This window comes from Hydra viridissima, unplaced genomic scaffold (assembly GCF_058129835.1).
Source record: "Hydra viridissima isolate aposymbiotic clone 2 unplaced genomic scaffold, HvirCarnegie_v1 scaffold_10, whole genome shotgun sequence".
Classification (NCBI taxonomy): domain Eukaryota; kingdom Metazoa; phylum Cnidaria; class Hydrozoa; order Anthoathecata; family Hydridae; genus Hydra; species Hydra viridissima.
Window position 1 is genome coordinate 7,464,518 of NW_028324309.1, and position 19,231 is coordinate 7,483,748.

Sequence of the window (19,231 nt, forward strand, 5' to 3'; positions counted from 1 at the left end):
GAGTTAGATAATTTGTTAATATATATAATTGATCTGGCATGATAGTCACCGAAACCTTCAGTGGCTTCCTATTACCAGGCGCACAGTTGTTAGAATGCATAAAAAATGTGTCGAAACTCCAAGAAACTGAGATTTGCAACAGTTTGTAAACTGATGTAAATTTTTTCGTTATGATTAGAAAAGCCAAGAAAACCTTTTTTTTAAAAAAATGACCAAAAAAAATTTTATATTCGCGAATATAATGTATAATTTCGGAATGCTTTTTTCGAAAAATTTACAAAAATCTGAAAAAACTTATATAGTAATTTAAGAACAGTTTGTCCGAAAAATCCATTTAGCCGCTAATGAATTTTTTAAATCAAAATCAATTTCAAGTTATGATGACAAATCTTGACATTTTGAAATATACTAGATTTTTGGGAAGACGATGCTTTCATTTGCATGTGTTTGGCAGCATTGAAAATTGGATGTTTTTAATTCCTCTGTTACTTTTCGGAATATTAATAGTGAAATATCCTTTATTTTAACATGCAAGTCAGTTTTTATTATCAATTTTTCAGTTTTTTGAATCATTTGATTGCTTATATTTTGCGCGTTTTGGTCATTTTGTAAGCACTGATATCAGCACTAAAGCTAGGAATTTTCGTGCCATTGTTTAATAAAATCTTTCGGTCATTTTTTTTTAAAAAAGGTTCTTATTATTAAATTATTTAAAAAAATTTTATATTATCAAAATATGAAGTGATGATATTTCTTGAATGCAACATATTAAAAAAATTTGTAAACGTTTTTATACAAAATTAAATGTTTATGCAATACAGAAACCCGGTTTCTCTCCTTTATTATATTACTAATCTCTCCTTTATCGTAATCCAAGGTTAAATACATAATATTATAGATTTTACCAATTATATTTCAAAAGGGAGTTTTCTAATTATGTACACTTTTTAGACCCAATAATGAATGATAAGTATCTTGGTAAATTTTTAAATTTGTGTGAAAGAAAGGGTAAACACACCGCTTGCGTAAAAGACTAAATAATAATAATAATAATAATAATAGTATTAATAATAATAATAATAATAATAGTATTAATAATAATAATAATAACTAGCAATAAGCAACCCATAATACGGGTTATGGTCGGTCTGTTAATTTTTAGTGGCTGTTTTCCAAAATTTAAAGTTGCGAAATCTTAACTAATAACCTTTTAGAAAAACCCCTTCAAATTAAAAAAAAAAGACTATGTAAGAATAAAATGAAAAGGAAGGAGGAAGTTAAATAAGTTACAATTATTTAACATGTTAATTTATAGTGGCCGTTTTAACAAATTAATTTGTAGTGGCTGTTTTCCACAATTTAAAGTTGCGAAGCCATTACTAATACCCTTTTAGAAAAACGCCTTCATATTTAAAAAATTAAACCATCTGTAAAATTAAAATAAAAAGTATGCGGAGGTAAAATAATTTACCAATTATTTAACATTATTTGAGAAATTTAAAACTGACATGTCATATCAGTGTAAGGCAGAACCATTTTCCTCGACATTACTAAGTGCAAAACTATACGTTTTTACTGACAGAAAATAATAACACTTCATCATGCTTTAATTTGACGAAAAAAGCTAAATTTTTGTTATATTTTTTATAACATGAACTTTAATTAATAAGAGTAATATAAAGCGAACGTTAATTATACATGAATTATTAATTTTTTGGATCCCCTTGATACATGTTTCTTTAAAAAAGGAAATTGTCTTTAAAACTTTAAATGCACACAACTAAATAAATTAAAAATTACTGAACATTTGACCATTACTATTTATTGCACTAATCTGACCATTTTTATATATGGCCTCTTTGTTTCAACAGTTTTTAATAAACGGTAATTAGCTACCATTTACTAAAAATTCCTTTTGTTACTCGAAATTTAATTCTCTTAAATATTTTGACACTAATAAAGGACCTCCCTTCCCCGTTTTTGCCTTAATGGTGGTGAGGAGAATAGAGCTATTTTTATTAAGAGTAATCAAGTTTTTGATGAAGACCTTTTACTAGAATAATAAAATGTGAAACAATGATTTAAGAATTTAACATATATAAGAATTTTTCTTCCCTCAAAATTAAGCTAATTAATTAGTTAAACACCTTATAAGATTTAAGTAACTCGATATTTGACAAATGTGCAAAACTACAATATTCACCCCCCGTTTAAAAAGATCCCCTAAGTTACGTACAACAAATATTATTAGGCATAAAATAGAGAAAATTAAAAAAAATTGAACTAATTGCATCTATTTATAACATTTTAACTGACAAAAATTTACAATAAAAGGTAATCAGGTTTTCTTTTTATAAATCATATAAATGCGTATAAAAACTGAAAATCGATTTACCTATTTATAGTAACCTATTTTGACATGGCAGTTAATAAAAACATTTATCGAAAATGTAACTATAAAATCTGTTTCGAAGTGCAAAGGATTAACAATACTAAAATAAATTAAAAAAAAAAAAAAAAAAAAAAATCAAAGATATAAACTGCATTTTTAGCATAATGTTGTCTTGGCTTTTAGTAAATAAATAAAAGCAGTAAGTTCCATTTATGAAACTACCTATTATTCATTTTTAACAATAGACACCAACGTGAAGGTAAGCCAAGCAGTCTATCAACACAAAACATCACAACAATAACACATAAAAATAGAATATTTACACCCTTGATCCTAAAATCCAGCGAAAATAACAAACCAAATTAAAATATGAAAGGCAAAAGTAGAAAACCAATTTAAAGTTAACTACATTTATCTTTTTACTAAACATGTAATTACATAAAAGTATATTTGTTTTTATATTCAATATTAGTTATTCAATTACTTCAAATTTAGGACATGAAAACACCCTAGATTTAAAGATCAAGGTTGCATACTCTCCCATACACATTACGATAAACATTAACAGACATTATTGTGTTTCCAGAATAATTAAAAAAGGCTAGACAACACAATCTAGCTCTAAAGCAGTAAAACCGCCTGACACTAAATGCTGCCAAGTCAAACCTCTCCTATAAGTAGACCACTTGGCTGGCAAGGTTATTAATCTTGCTCAATATAATGCCAACTCACACCACTTTGAAAACATGGAAACAACATAATTTAAACATATATACAGCTATAAACAAATATGGTTTCATATAACACATATAAACATATTAAATGACAGGTATATTTATCAAAAACTATGAAAAAAATATTTAAGTAATAAAAAAAATATAACATTATTTGTGTAACACTTTTCACCTACCATACCTTGAATGAGATGTTTATCAATTTTGAAAAACAAACTATTAAATGCCCTAGTTCTTGAACATGCAACATATAGTTGACCATGAGATAACACGGTTTTTTGAGATATACCCCAACTCTATCAAATATTTGACCTTGACTTTTATTAAGTGTGATTGAATAAGCCAATCTGACAGGAAACTGACGACGTTTCAGAACAAAAGGTAAATTAGAATCTGATGGAGCCAACTGAATTCAAGGAACAAAAACCCATTTACCACCAGAAACACCTGTCAAAACCTCTGCATCAATATAATTATTTTGAAGAGCAAACTTTCATTCGAGTACCATTACATAACCCAGCTTTGAGATCTAAATTTCTAAGTAGCAAAATTACACAACCAATTTTCAATTTTTAATAATGAGGTAGCATACCTGAAGGAGTTAAGCTGTTCAAAAACTCAACAGGAAAATTATTTCTTTCATTAAGGTCATCAGTATCAATTTGATCAGCACTTAAATAAATTTTGACCTCACCTGGCAGACATTCAAGCACTTCTTCATTGATAATGAATCAACATTAGTTGGTGTTAAAATCACGCGTTTAGAATAATCATTTTGACCAGCATCTCCAAAAATCTTTTCAAGAATTGATTCATTATCTCTAATAATGCACTGATTTGTTATTTCAATGCATCCTTTAAAAGGATCCTCCTCTTTGACAGGTATTGTTCCATTCCCAAGTTTTAGTAGCCATTGGGAAAATTCACCTTCCCCATTTTGTACTCTCATATTTTCAGTTAATGCAAACTTCTGCACCCATTGCCAATGCAAAGATAATTTTACACACAATTCTACTATTTCAGTTGGTTGTGTTTATACACAATTCTACTATTTCAGTTGTTGAACATTTTCATCAAAATTTTTTAGATTTAAGCAAATAAACTCATCAATAACAGGCAGATTGTAATCAGTCAGCATTTTACCACTTTGATTAACAATCTTTTCAATTTGATGAAGAGTAGCTTGTTCAGCTATTAGAAGTGGGATTGAGCAGTGAATGAAATCTTCCATCATAAAAGCTTTGCATGTATTCCAGAGATGTAAAGGATTGTCAGATTCACAAAAGTTCAAAATAATTGAAAACAACTGTCTAATTTGCTTTGGCGTACGTGTTAAAACCGCCTCAGAAAGAGTATTCTGCCATTCAGTGTCATCTTACAACAATTCTTTCAAAACACATGCTTCACAAAACGTTTCAAGGACAATACCATTAACAGTACGCACATCTATCCTCCCAAGATGTTGCTCCTTTTGCTTGCAAAAGTAACAGTTTAAGAAAAAACAATTCTCCAGCTGGATTAACTTTATTCATTCTTACTATCACCTTATTACCACCCTTTGTCTAACCTTCCATTTACAATGTTTATCATCAAATATAAAGTGATAAGGAATGTCTACATAAGAAAAGCAATGTGCTCTTTCATTTTCAGTATTTAACTTAAACCATACCGTTAAGTGCGTATCACGTTGAGCTGCTCGATCTAAAGCCATTTGTTCTGCTTCTTCTCTAAAATACAATAATTGATTTTCAGGTAGATGTTTACCAAGTCACAGCACTTTGAAAACACAGAAACAACATAATATAAACATATGTACCAACTATAAACACAATAAATGTGTTTAAATATGTATATAAGGTTAAATATATTCCTTATATACATATTTAAACACATTTTTAAAACAATTATAACACATATTAACACATACACAAACAGTAAAAAAACAATTTACATTATTATAAAAACATTATTATAAAAACACATTGATAAAACAACTATAAAGCACTTATTACCACATACACATACATATCAGAAAAGCATATATGCAAACAATAAACGTGTGCAAACAAAAATTTTAAAAATGATGCAAGAAAATTTAAAAAGATACAAAATATATATTTACAAACAATAATCTTTACCTTCTTTTTTTTCTTCATAAGAACTGTAATCCTCATAACAAAATTTAACCTTTACATACATTAACATGTGACATGCGTTGTCAGTGTTGGCACAAAATTTTAATTTATTTTTCTAAATTTTCTAAAAAAGAACAAAAATAGTTAATAGCATCACAGAAATTTCAAAGTATTAATAACCCTTTTATGGAAATAGCATTAGTATAACTTCAAATAACATCCATACCCCTATTTTCTTTCTAAAAAATAAAATAATAAAAAGAAAACTGCTAAAAGAAAAACTAAAACAAACAAAATCTTAACGATTTAAAAAATTAAAATCCTTTCTACTTTATCTAATAGAAATTTTAATCCTTTCTACTTTGTCTGATAAAAATGTATATATAACTATTTCATATACTTACTTCAATTATTATTATAATATGATAATATGATATATAATTGATTAAGATGATTCTTTATGTAATATATCTAAACTAATAATTAAATTCCAAAAGGAAAAAAGTTTTAACTCGCTCAAAAATTCTTTCTCCAACAACGCGTGCATTTGAAGAACGCGCTCTTCCAAAGCCTAGTAACTAATTCAAAGCCTAGGAACTAATGACGAAACGACGTTGAACATTAAACGGTAAACATTTCTGTACTAATTATATTAAGATAATAACAATAATAATAACAATAATAATAATAATAATAATAATAATAATAATAATAATAATAATAATAATAATAATAATAATAATAATAATAATAATAATAATAATAATAATAATAATAATAATAATAATAATAATAATAATAATAATAATAATAATAATAATAATAATAATAATAATAATAATAATAATAATAATAATAATAATAATAAAACCGTTTGGTTTTTCCATTAAAAACGAATAGTAAAGAACAAAGTACAAACCTCTTTATCCGTTTCAAAATAAATTTTCTGAAATTTATTAAAATAGAACTCTTTATGCGTTCAAAACAGCAAAGCCTTTGGTGTGTTTAGTTTGCATTCGAACATTTTTTTTTTTTTTAAAAAAATGTATTTTTCCTTTGAAATAAGATACTATGTTATCAGCAAGTTTTCTTAATGTTAATCTAGCTACACCTTCATGTTTAGTATCACAATTATAAATTTTGTTTACTATTGATTACTATTTTACCAAAATAGTTAGCATAAAAACTTATTCAAACTTTTTACAGAAATTTTACTTCAACTTTCAATTATTCTATCAAAGTAAATCTCAGCTTTTATCTGATCAATCTGAAGCTTTTTAACAATTTCAATTGTTTTATCACCATAAATTGAGCTTTCTTGTTGCAAGACACTTTTTTTAATAGTGAGAACAAGATCTAAAAAACATATTCAAAAAGAGCCGCATGCGGTGAGCCACAATGGCATTCCAAGAGCGACTCCTCCGCACCCTGACACAACTATGTCAACAGAAAAACTAACCCATCAAACCATATTAATTAACGCGTTTAATTTAGGAAGTTATTGAAATAATTGATCTATGTTTCCTGAAAATATATAATTTAACATAATATTTCAATAACTCTAAGATAATATTAACTTATTTGAGTTGTGTAGAAACGAACATTTTAATCAAATTAGTTAAACATGTTCAATTACACCAAATCATTGTTTGTAATAGAGTCCACTTTTCCAGATGTTTTTTAGAGGGAATTTAAGTGTCCGTGGATAGATTGTGAAGCTTGCTGGCTGAACCTATTGAGAGCTGAGTTATAGAAAGTGAAGAAAATAATCAAATGATTAAATGTACATGGATTTGAAGTGCTCACACTTTTTTCCAAGTTTAGATAAGGTAATATGAATGCTTAGTCTGAAAGTCAAGCAAGTATATAAACCAAAACAAACATCACGTACATCATTTTCCCAAATTGCTGCAATAAATGCATAGTGACCAATCACTCTCCTTTAGAGAGAACAGTCCTCCTTTTATATGTTTCCTAAAAGTGTTAGCAAAGTTTTCTTAAAAAAGTTTAAAAATATTTTTATTATCCATATGTTATATTATAGGTATTATTAGTATTATTGTTGTAATGCTTCTTTTATATGCTTTTTTTTAAAAATTTTTTTGTTCTCCTTATATAAAAAAATAGACACCTTAACAAATGGGATTAGCCTATATTCATTTTCTTCCATTTGTTATTCTAACTTATCAATATGATTTAGCAACTGTTTCCATATAATGCTGATAAATTATCCTGAATGTAGTTTTGGGCACTTAACTTTACCTTCTCTATTCCATTTTCTATAATTAGCAGTAATTTTATTTGTTCACTTTTACATCTCTATAAATAGCTTTTTTATTGACTCAGAGAAACATAAAATTTTTTAGGAAGAGCAAATCAGATTAAACTATCAATATCATTAAAGTTTAATACCTTTAAATAAAAGTTTAAGAACAATTATTTAAAAATTTCTAGCTACAAACTAAGTTCCCAAACTTAGTTGCAAACTGAAAATGTGAGCATTTTTTCAAATTGAACCCATGATTGAATATAAGTTTTGTGGATTAAGGATAAAATTTAACTTTGGAGCATTCATACTATAAACATGGGAAGGCTACGAATAATGCTTGCAAGTTTTATACATACTGTAAAAAATTCCATATCAAGTTTCTAGATTGATTAATTAAATTACATTTCCCTTAATATCATGATAAAAGTTCTTTTCGCATGTTTTAACATATTTATTAAGGTATAGATGTGTGACATTTGTAAATATCCAAATAGATTTTGTGCAATTAACTACCTGTTTTTTCAAAAGTGTGTTTTTAACATTTATATACAATAAATTTGTGAGATCATGCTTTATCCAAAAGTTTTGATATAAAATAATTGTGTGTTTATATATATATATATATATATATATATATATATATATATATATATATATATATATATATATATATATATATATATATATATATATATATATATAAAATATCTATGTATTTTTTTTTGCACAATGAAATCAGAAGAACTTTTTTGGTGCTTTCATAGCTTTTTTAATGTTGCTTTATCCATAATTTAAATATAGCATTAGTTGTAATGTGTGTTTATACTTTTTTTAAGTGTAATTTTATAATGTTTTTATTTGATATATTAGTTCCAAACCTTAACAATGTTTTAAACTTACTCATAGCATCAGGAAATAATTATAGTAATGTCATTGACTAGAGATTTTGAGGATTCAATTGATTTGGCTTCAAGAACTAGTGATAGAAATAAGATGTTTTCTGTTGAGGGAATTAATTCAAGAAGGTTTACATCTTTAAATTATGAGGATTGGAATGTAAGTGTACTATTCAAGCATTACTACATTAAATACATCGGGTGGTCCTAAAAAATTTTTTTTAGTAACTTTCTGCAATTTGAACTCAGTTATTTGGCTAACTTTATAAATGCATCTTTTGGACAAATTTTGATGCAAATTTATTCATATTTAGAGGTTGCACAACACTCTTGACTAAATAAATTCTGTATTAAAATAGTGCACATATGCAACAACTGAACTGAATAGTCTATATGCAAAAACTGAACTGAATAGTCTATAACACAATCAGTTGTGATACAATTCCTAACAAAATACAAAATCTATTACAAGAATATTTTTCATTTAAAAATTAACACAGTCATTGCAGTGAGGTGGTAAAACAGGGCAAAAATAAGGAAAAACAGTTTCTGCTATTTCATGATTGTCTATCATCAAGTCAACTAACTTTTAAATTCCCTGATTACGTAAAAAGCTGGACTAAAGTCTGTCAGACTACAGTAACAATTTTTTTTGAAATCATTTTGAGAGATTTCTGAAATAATAGCTCATTTTTCTGGAACTTATATAGAATGTTCTTGTAAGAATACTCTTTGCTCATCATCATTGGTGGCGAAGGCATTGAAATCCTAAAATAGTTTGACTCCACTTAAGCTGTGTCACTCATTCTTCACAAAAAGCAAAGCTAGCATCCAAAGAAGTCACAATTTATTTCACTGTTATGAATTCTTGTATCAACTTTGGGTACTATTTGTTCCATATATCTATTGGCTGAGAAGATACACATCAGGTAAGTCAAGAATACTGGTAGTCATAAAAAGCTCAGTGATTTGTCTGCATAAATGAACTTCTTATTCATTTGCTGTGGTAGGCCTTCTCAACCTACCTTTTATTGTAATTTTGTAACTGTCAGCATTTATTTTCGCACTTTAACATTTGAATTAAAGAAGATAATACAAACTGTCACTTAACTTAGGTACTAATAATAACAACTGAATTCTAATATATTTAAAACAAACAAGTAAGTTGCAAGTCATTTTTTAGAGTTGTGATAGATACAGGAGTTTCAAACCAAGCATAGATGTAGATGTACAACACAAACAACATCTTATCAACATTGTTTCCCTGAGCTTGTGCTGCAGCTGCTGGATAGCATTTCAGTTAGTTACCTGTGACATCTTTAGTCAGGATGACTTGTTTTTTACTGTTACTGAAAATATTTTCCATTTGGTTTTCTTTATATGACCGTTTGGTTTTATTTCCTTTTGGTTCTCTTTATATGAACAATGTATCACCTTTATATGACTCTGCATCACATTTCTCAGTGTATGCTTCATCCATGTTTTCTTTACTGAAGAACAAATACATCAGTTTATCATTTTTGATTTGGCTTTTTATCTTTGTTTTTCTTTAGTTGCAGTTTATTAGTTTTTTGTTCTTATCACTTTATGCTTTCTTTGTTTATTCTACTCATGAAGCCTTCCTTGCTAGTAACTTTGACAATCAAAATTATCTGTAATTTTTTTTGCATCCTGACAGGATATGTCAAAAACTGTTGAACATACAGCTGAACAGAGTTTTGTTTTCAGCTTATTTTTCAGTGCTTTGGTGTATTGCCTTTTTAAGACATTACTACTTAGCATGAAATTTTTTTTATTCTGATATCATTAACTAGTAAAAGTTGTTCCTCCAGATTTCCTAAATATGTCAATCAATTCTGTAACAGTTTGAAAAAATGAACAGTTTGTATAAGATTTCTTTTCACGTTTTTATGATGAAAGAAGAAAACTGTTTTTTAGTACTTATGTGTATAAAGGCTTAGTTCATTTACCCAATCAGCCTAATTTTTGTTAAAAACCTTATTTTCAAAATTGTATTGTTTTTTGTTGTCATAACTTTTATATTCCGTGGCTGAAGCTCACTTAAAGAAACAAATGCAAATAGAGTTAAAGGAGAAATCAGGTTTTTAATCTATTAAACCAGTGGATTAGACTGTCTTCTCTGCACTAATAATCTGGTATATTGTTTAGATACTGACAAAAGACTATTCAAATAATTAGGACCCTATAGCTACTTTGCTGCAATTACAAAGTAAAAAGGTAAACTGGCTCTAGAACTTATCATCAACACTAAATCAATTTTTATATTACAACTTTTTAACTTCTATCTTCAGCAAATCATTAACCTAAAAATATCTTATTCTCATACTTAATTTCAGATGAAAGCATAAGTAAAAAACTAAACATAACTTAAGCATTATGAAAACAGAGCCTGCAACATAGACAATATTGTCATGTTAGTAATATTAGGTATTAGCGTCTTTCTTCACACTTATGAATTAACTTCAAGGTGATTGTTTAACCTCTAAATCAATCAAAGTTAATCAAATTTTCACAAAATGTTCTTTCATGTAATAGTTTATATCAATATATATGTAACCTTATTCTTTACCATGCTTATGTGGACCACCCTAAGATGCAGGGCTAAAAAAATATGTCCAATTACCAATCAAATATTGTCCAACATTAAAAATTTAGTAACATAAAACACACAGGCCAACAAAAAATTATTGTGCTAATATTGACAGTTTTTCTTACATGATTTAAATGTACTGAATTTTAATCTTAAGTATTTATTGCAAACTACAGATTTTTTGTGATTTTTTGCAAAGTGTTGGTAATTTACAAACAGTTGTCTAACATCATGTGTTTGTAGCGTTTTTTTGGTAATGATCTTTGTCTTAATATCTTCATTAAACCACTCCCCTTGCTGTAAGTTTTATAAAACAGTAAACTTGCTATTTTATAAAAGATATATCTAAAACTCCTGCTTTTTTATCTAATCACAAACCTGGAAATGCTGAAACTATGTTCTTAAAGAAATGCTCTCAGTTCTCAGTGCCTTATTAAATTGTTTCATAGAGCCAATTTTAAAATGGTGTGGTAGAAAAACTTTTTTTTTTTTTTGTGAAAAATTGGTTCATTCTCAATTTTTGGCATGCCTACTGCAAGATTGGCATGAATAAACCATTCTTTTTATATCTAGTGCTGATTTCTTGCTCAATTATCTCACACGCAAAGATAACATGGATATTCAGTATATCCATGTTATAACATGGATATTTAGTATATCCAAGTGGTCAATAATGTGGTTTGTTGATTCTTGCTAAATCACTCCAAAACCTAGACCATTTCTTTTTCATTTTTTCCAATCACAAAGAATCTTTTCATAAATATGGCATACAGTAGATGAAGCCAAATATTTGTCTTGATCACCAATCTGAAGATTGAAATAAGAATTATGCACTAGTTTTACAAAGTTGGTAGTGTTTTTTTTTTGTTGGACAAATGTAACAGCTGCAACACATGTAATAGAATAAGTTAGGATTGTGTCTGCACTTATATCTATTTGAAATGTTATTACCACCTTTTTGTAATTATTATATGGAAATGCCTATAAAAAAAGCTAATTTTTGAAAAATCAACAAATTAAATATTTTAAATATTTAATTTGTTGATTTTTGAATGCCAACAAAAAATCTACTTAGATTTGAAATAAATGTCAAAAAGTACATAAAGTTCAGTTTAAAATATCTCATGCAATGGAAAAAGTTTTTTTTTTTTTTGTCCTGTGATATTATATTAATATGATAATATCATATTATTCTAAGATCTTAATATCAATATTAATACAATATCATGATATTGTAAAGTATTTGGTCAGCCTATCTATATACATAAAACATTTTAAACAAAACAGTTATAGTCTTATAGTAAAATCTAAAGTCTAAGTCGTATAACATTTTTTAGACTTTTTCGATGGTTTGTAGCTAATTTTTTTTATTCTATTTTTTTATCTAGGCTAGCTGTATGGGTGTGAACAGAAGTGGGAAATTAGCTGTCTTAGCAGCGTATTCCTTTTTTAAACTTTTTTATGCATTTTGATGTGTTTGAATGTGTTTTTCTTAAACTATTGATTTCTTGGATATATTTACTTGTAAATCTGAATTTAGATAGTCTGAAAGGTTGTTCATACAAAATCATTAGGAAAAACCATTCTTATTCAAATTACATGAATTGTTTTGATAATAATAAATATATTTAACAAATATATTTAACTAATTATTTTTACAAATGTGAAAACCTGTTCTTGTAGAGCTTATAAAGGCTTATGAACTGATTTTAAAAATGGAAAAGTCCATTTTATTAACTTATTGTACTCAGTAGCAGTCTGGGTCTTTCATACGTAAATGAGCATTTACTTTCTTATTATAATATTACACGATATGGTTTACTTTATAATATCTTAAAGCTTAAAATAGATAACTTTCTCTTTTTAATAATCTTTTGTTAAATGTGAGATAAATTTTAAATTATACATTGAAGTCATTACACAAAATCCTTGTAAAATTAGTTCTTTCCTTGTTTAATTTAAAACTGCGAACCTCTTTGTTGTGTTAAAATAACTGTTGTTCAACGCATTTAAGAGCCATCTATGTTTTTAATTCTTTCTTCTTAACCAACCGCTCAAAATAAAAATTGTTGGCTATATATATATATATATATATATATATATATATATATATATATATATATATATATATATATATATATATATATATATATATATATATATATATATATATATATATATATATATATATTCTTAAAATGCAACTTGCGACTCTTGTTGATAGTTAATCATGCTATTACAAAAAAAAAGTGTTCTCATAATAATCAAAAAAGCAACATGTGACATTTGTCAGTAATTTGCAAGAATGGCGCACATTAAAACCACAACAATAACAAAATGTTTTAACATTTTTAAAACTTTTGTTTTTTTGAGCTCTTTTAGTCACTTGATTTATGCTTTTTATGGGCATTTGTAAAAGATAGTTTTGACCAGTAATAGTAATGTATTTTTGGCATCATAGTTGAAAACACGAGAGGAAAAATAGCAGTCTCAGTTATAATGAATATCATTTTTTTCATTTAAAACAATAGAACTTCCTATACTAGATTAAATATCTGGTACTCTTTTCAGGGGCAATAAGTAAAACTTTAAAAATGTGCTGTTTTTCCCTGTGGTTTTCAATTAAAAAACCTTTCATTGAAAGTTGTTTATTTTTAAGTATTTTTACATATTTTTATTTAACTCAAAATAACATGACTAATTAATTAAAGTAATATCTGGCATTCTCCATAGGAGGCGGGGCTTTCTTGTTGTGGACTTAGATAATCCTGGAATTTCAAGAAAGCATGTCTACAGTAACAAGTGGGAACCAGGTGTTTTGGAATGGAATCCTCATGTTGCCAATGATGAGTTATTTGCATCTGTGGTAAATATGTTATATTTTATCTTTCTGGACTCAAACTATATTTCAAATTTACATAAGTTCTCTATCTTTGCTATTCTATAAACCCTATGTGTTTGTCATAGCATTAATGACCATATATTTCACTTCACTTTTCTGATATTCAGAAGGTAAACAATTTGGGTGAGATGAGTATAGAAAATAAGCACAGTAAGTATAAAATAGAAATAAGTAGAAATAAAAGAGAAAGGTTTTAAAACTTTCTGTGTGATATGTCTTTAGTTTTTTAAAAAGTAAAGCGTATTTTTAAAAAATATTATAGAGATTTGAATATAAGAGATTTTGGTGGTATTGACTTTGAATAAATTTGTGGTGGTTGGTTGTTAGAAAATTTTATACTAATGAAAGAGTTTTTGTTTATTTTTATAAATGTTTTACAACATTCTTTCAGCTTTTCAAGGACAAGATTCCGAATAAGAAATAAAACTATAATGTGTTCTTAACAATGCATTCATCTATGGGAATAGTAAAATATCAGTGGTTCAATTTTTACATTGTTTTGTTTTAGTTATTTTTCTATTTTCCTTTAAATATATTTTACTAGCTATTTTAAAAATTTGAAAGATTTTTAAATCAAAATTTCAAAATGTTACATTTTGATTTTAACTTAAGTTATCATTCCTTTATTGCTTGTAATAACAATTGGTATAACAAAGATTTTAAAAAAGAAGTATTTGTACTCATAGTTTAAACTAGTGACTGTGTGTAATGTTAAAAATTTGCAATAAATGGAGGACATTCATAAAGCTAAGGAGTAAAAACAAATTTTTACTCCTTAGCTTTATGAATGTCCTCCATTTATTGCAAATTTTCTTTGACCTCCCTATTCCATGTTGCATAGTTGTCATCAGTTGGAAGGGTCTTTCTCAGAATGCAATGTTGTTAGCCTTTAAGTAACAAAAAAAAATTTCTGTTTCCTGTTAGCAAATGGGAATCATAACTGTTTCACTGACGAAATAAACTAAAAAAACCCTGATTAATCAATCTAAAAGCACCTGAAAAGCCATTTAAAAATGAGAATTGAAGTTGTGATTGTCTACAAAATATTTTCAGTTTTTAGCCTGCACTAAATTGGCTTTAATATTTACAATATATCCTCAAATTTAATCATGCACAATCATAGTTTTGTTAACAGAAATATTGTTTAAAAAAGGTATTTATTATTATACAATAGTTATACAAATGTTATACATATACTTACTACATGTTAAAAACTTGATTTTTTTAAAATTTTGACAGTTTAAAATTACTCATTAATGCATACACAGTTTTTATCTAAAAGATTTTAATTTTTTTTCCTTCTCTAAATTATACTTTTGCTCAAATATAAATTTTTGGTTTTCTAAAATAGAGTAAGTGGTGTTTTGTTCAATTTCAATTGTTTGTGGAATACCTTGCACAGAAATTCTAGATAAAAGTAATGACAAATAGTACAATATGATGAGTCAATATATGGCTGAAATGCTTATCACATACTGTCACCTAAACAGAAAAGCTAATTTTAGAAAGTGAACTCTGACTTTTTTGGGCTAATCAATTATGCACATACTATTTAAAAATGAGTTAAAATATAAACTTATAAAATTAAAAGATTTGCTCTAGGCAAGAGACCTATTCCTATCAAATAAAAAGGTTGAACTTGGTATAGAAAAGACTTTTGCAAATCTTAGATAGTCCTCATACATATTTTTAAGATCGAGCTTGAGTTTACAAAAGAGCATAGGAAATTACTTGCAAATGATACTAAAAGCAAAAGTACCATAATTTGTCTTAAGCCAGATGTAGGGTAAGGTTGCTAATATTGTGCCGATGCCTATATTGTACTTTTTACAAAACTCGTTATTTTTACAACCCACAAGAAATTTATTAATTTTTTTTTTATCTTAGCTGAATGAAATTAAGGAGTCAGCTGTTTTTTTTTGTCATCCAACTGTATTAAGGCCAAAGTAAGCTCTTGTTGGTTTGTTATTGGAGATTTCTTATTTTAGGGATTTATGGCTAAGCGTATTTCACTAAAGAAAGTAGAAGATATGATTTGTTCAGTGTGTTTATGCTAAAGCATAATTTATCTAAATTCGAAATAACTACCTGGAATTTAAAATACCTTATTATTAGTTTTCTAAATTTTCTAAATAACCAAATGTCAGATTAGTTGCACAAATTGTACCTTAAGGCAGATCCTAAATTGTACCGACGCCACCATTTTGAGCGCTAAAAAATGCGTGTTAAGTTTAACAAATTCCCTTTAACAAAAAAAAAATTTTAAATGTCAAAACAGAGATATGGATCATGAAGAGAAGAGGATATGGAAAAAGCTATTTTTGCTTATCATAATAGTGATATTGGATTAAATGCTGTTTGTTTAAAATACAGAATTCCTAAACCAATCTTTAAAAGGCATGTGGAACATAAAAATGTATTTGCAAATGACTCAACTAAGCATTTTGGTAGGTGTAGTAATTTACCTCCTAAAATTGAGAAAGAGTTAGTTGAACATGTCTTGAAACTTGAATCGTGTATGTTTGGAATTAATACTAAAGACCTAAGATAATTGGCATTTGAAATTGCTGAAAAGAATAAAATACCTCATCAGTTCAACAAAGACTGGAAATCAGTTCAACAATGGCTGGAAAGAAGTGGTATTACCAATTCATGAAACGTCACCCCTGCCTCAGTTTGAAGTTACCTGAACCAACATCTATGGCAAGAGCCACCGGTTTCTGTAGAGAAAAGGTTGAACTATTTTTCAATAAACTTACAGAACTTGTTGATAACTACAATATTACTGTTGATTTGATCTACAATGTAGATAAAACTGGAATAAGTACAGTTCAGAAACTAATGAAAGTTTTAGTTCTGAAAGGAAACATCAGGTAGGAGGATAATAAGTAGTGAGAGAGGTTCAAATACCACTGGAGTATGTTGCATGAATGCTGCTGGACCTTTTGTACCTCCTATGCTAATTTTTAAACGTAAAGATTAAAAAATGAGCTCAAAGATGGAGCACCACCATTAACAATTTTTGGATGTTCTGATAGTGGTTGGATAACCACAGATTTGTTTACTTTGTAGATTAGGCATTTTATAAACTATCTTTGTTTTAAACTTTTAACAGAACATCCAGAACAAAAGAAAGTACTTCTTATCCTTGATGGTCGTTCAATACATACAAAAAAATCTAGAAGTATTAGTTTTAGCTCAAGATCATGGAATAGTAATGCTATCTTTGCCATCACATACTACTCATACTCATGTAGTTTAAGGCCAGTCTCCGTAAATTTCAGGTTTGTTTTGTTTATCTGAGGGTGACGTAAAATTGTACCGTTCACATCCCGCGGGATTTTTCTAAATGTTTATAATAAAGCGGTAACTAAAGAAGTCCGACAAGAAAGTTTTCTAATTTTTTGAGTATATATGAGTTCATAACATGTTATGAATTAGTATATAATATAAAGTTTTATAACAAATCACATTATTTATTATTCAAATCTTGAATACTTATTATTTGCAATAGATTTTTTAAATTGGATGTAAATTGTGTTAGTGTATTTGACTAAATTAGTGCTCAATGTTCAAAACAGAACATAGAAAATAGAAAGTGCTCAATGTTCTTAAAGAACAAGAAAATTGAAAGACTTCTTTAGAATTCTGAAAAAAGAGAAACTGGCAGCGTGTATATATATATATATATATATATATATATATATATATATATATATATATATTAGGGTAGGTCGATTTTAGCTTTTTTTTTTAATTTTATGTTGCGTAATGTTGCAGTTACTGTGTCTAGATTAGAAATGAGGTTTTGCTAAATCTCAAGTATCCTGGTTTAAAAATGGCTTGCGGATTTACATTCAAAGTCCTAATTTTGGACTAGTTAAGTTAAATTGTTAATTTCAAATGTTGAAATATTTTATTTTAAGTATAATAATCTCGTTTTAAAATATCTCGTTTCGAATTTATAAAGTAACCAATTATAACGTTTTCTTAAAAAGCGCAATTGTTTTAAGAAGCCAATAAATTTTCGCTAAATCGTTTACACGCATTTAAATTTAAATTTTGCATATCTTTTTTGTATTTAAAAGTATTATAACTTGTTTGTATTTAAAAGTTGGTTTTAAAATTAAATATAAAGTATTAAAAAGTAGGTTAAAAAAAAATCGCAAAATAAAGAAATCTTTTAATACCAAAGGTAAACACTTATGATTATTATATTTAGAGTAATGCTTTTACCTATTTATACTAAATAATTTTTGTTTTGCAACTTTTCGAAGGAACTAATGGATTTACTTAATTTAGTTGGAGGAACTAATAGTTTTACTAAATTTCTGAATGAAAATGATTGGGGCTCATGGCCCCCTCATTTTGAAAACGAGGGGGCCATGGGCCCCTAAATTTTTTCAAGAGGGTTTTATTTCTTTATTTTTTAGCAGAGCCGATTTTTAATAGTAAGTTTTGATATTTTAGGTTTTTTTGGTGCTTTCACCCCCACTAAAAAGTCACGCTGTTACCCATGACTCTAAGTGTTATACTTTAAAACAGTTTACATTTATAATTAGTCCACAAGAAATGCCAAAAGTAAAGGCTACAATTACACGGATGAAAAGTGAAAAAAAATATTGTGGTGGCCCATGTGAATTATCAATAACAGATCCAAGCACTTTTAGACAGGTTATTCAGTACTATTACTACCTTGTTCATATAAATCCAAATGCAGATATCGTATTAGTGACTCAGCAAATAAGCGATAACATAAAATCAATTTGGGCTACAGTAAACCCAAGTTTACCTCTTATAACGGACAAATCCATTAATAGGAAAGTTAAAGATCTTCTCGTACTTGTTAAGGATATTAATCGCAAGCACGGAAAAGCAAGCGCTAAAAGAAATCTTGATGCAAACTTAGACAAACTTTTTGATATTTCTGCATGTTCCTGTTCATTAGATGTGTTTCCCTGTAGTGACAGAAAAGTTTCATGTTATAAAAAAAATTGCATAGAAGAACATATTGTATGCCTTTGCTCTCAAAGTAATAAAGTACCTCTTGAAGACAGAGCTTATCTTCGTGATCAGAGGAAAAAAATTGGTCCAAAAGGTGCATATCAACTTTCTTCCGTTGATAGATTTTCTGTCAAAAGGAGTCAAAGACTTGATAAAGAACGAAAAAAAATATCTCATAAGCTATTTGATGAAGATGAATCCCTCATACGACACGTAAACTTAATTGAAGAAACAAGTGATTTAACCAATACGGAGGTAAATATTTTATAAATACATGAAAAATTTGTA

General features: G+C 27.3%; 1 protein-coding gene and 1 long non-coding RNA gene across 19 annotated transcripts in view; one reads left to right on the plus strand and one right to left on the minus strand.

Moving 5' to 3' along the window:
• Positions 1-2,920: 2,920 nt before the first annotated feature.
• Positions 2,921-5,390, minus strand: LOC149882950 (uncharacterized). The gene is made up of 3 exons (XR_016444652.1): positions 5,265-5,390; positions 3,821-4,853; positions 2,921-3,663 (listed from the first exon to the last, which is right to left on the minus strand). It is a non-coding gene; the product is annotated as an uncharacterized LOC149882950 (long non-coding RNA).
• A 1,533-nt stretch (positions 5,391-6,923) lies between these two features.
• LOC145193063 (GATOR2 complex protein WDR59-like) overlaps positions 6,924-19,231 on the plus strand; it is a 52,879-nt gene continuing 40,571 nt past the window's right edge. For 13 of the 18 annotated variants that reach the window (XR_016456094.1, XR_016456093.1, XR_016456089.1 and 10 more), the window contains exons 1-3: positions 8,414-8,586; positions 12,426-12,475; positions 13,771-13,903. Coding sequence is in view for 9 of the 18 variants with exons in the window: in XM_090099349.1 (XP_089955475.1) it covers positions 8,458-8,586; positions 12,426-12,475; positions 13,771-13,903 (312 nt within the window). In the remaining 9 variants the exon portion in view is untranslated. Of the gene's footprint in view, positions 7,091-8,388; positions 8,587-12,425; positions 12,476-13,770; positions 13,904-18,409; positions 19,199-19,231 lie in introns of those variants that run through there. The other 5 variants (XM_090099360.1, XM_090099358.1, XM_090099353.1 and 2 more) reach the window with 4 other exon arrangements.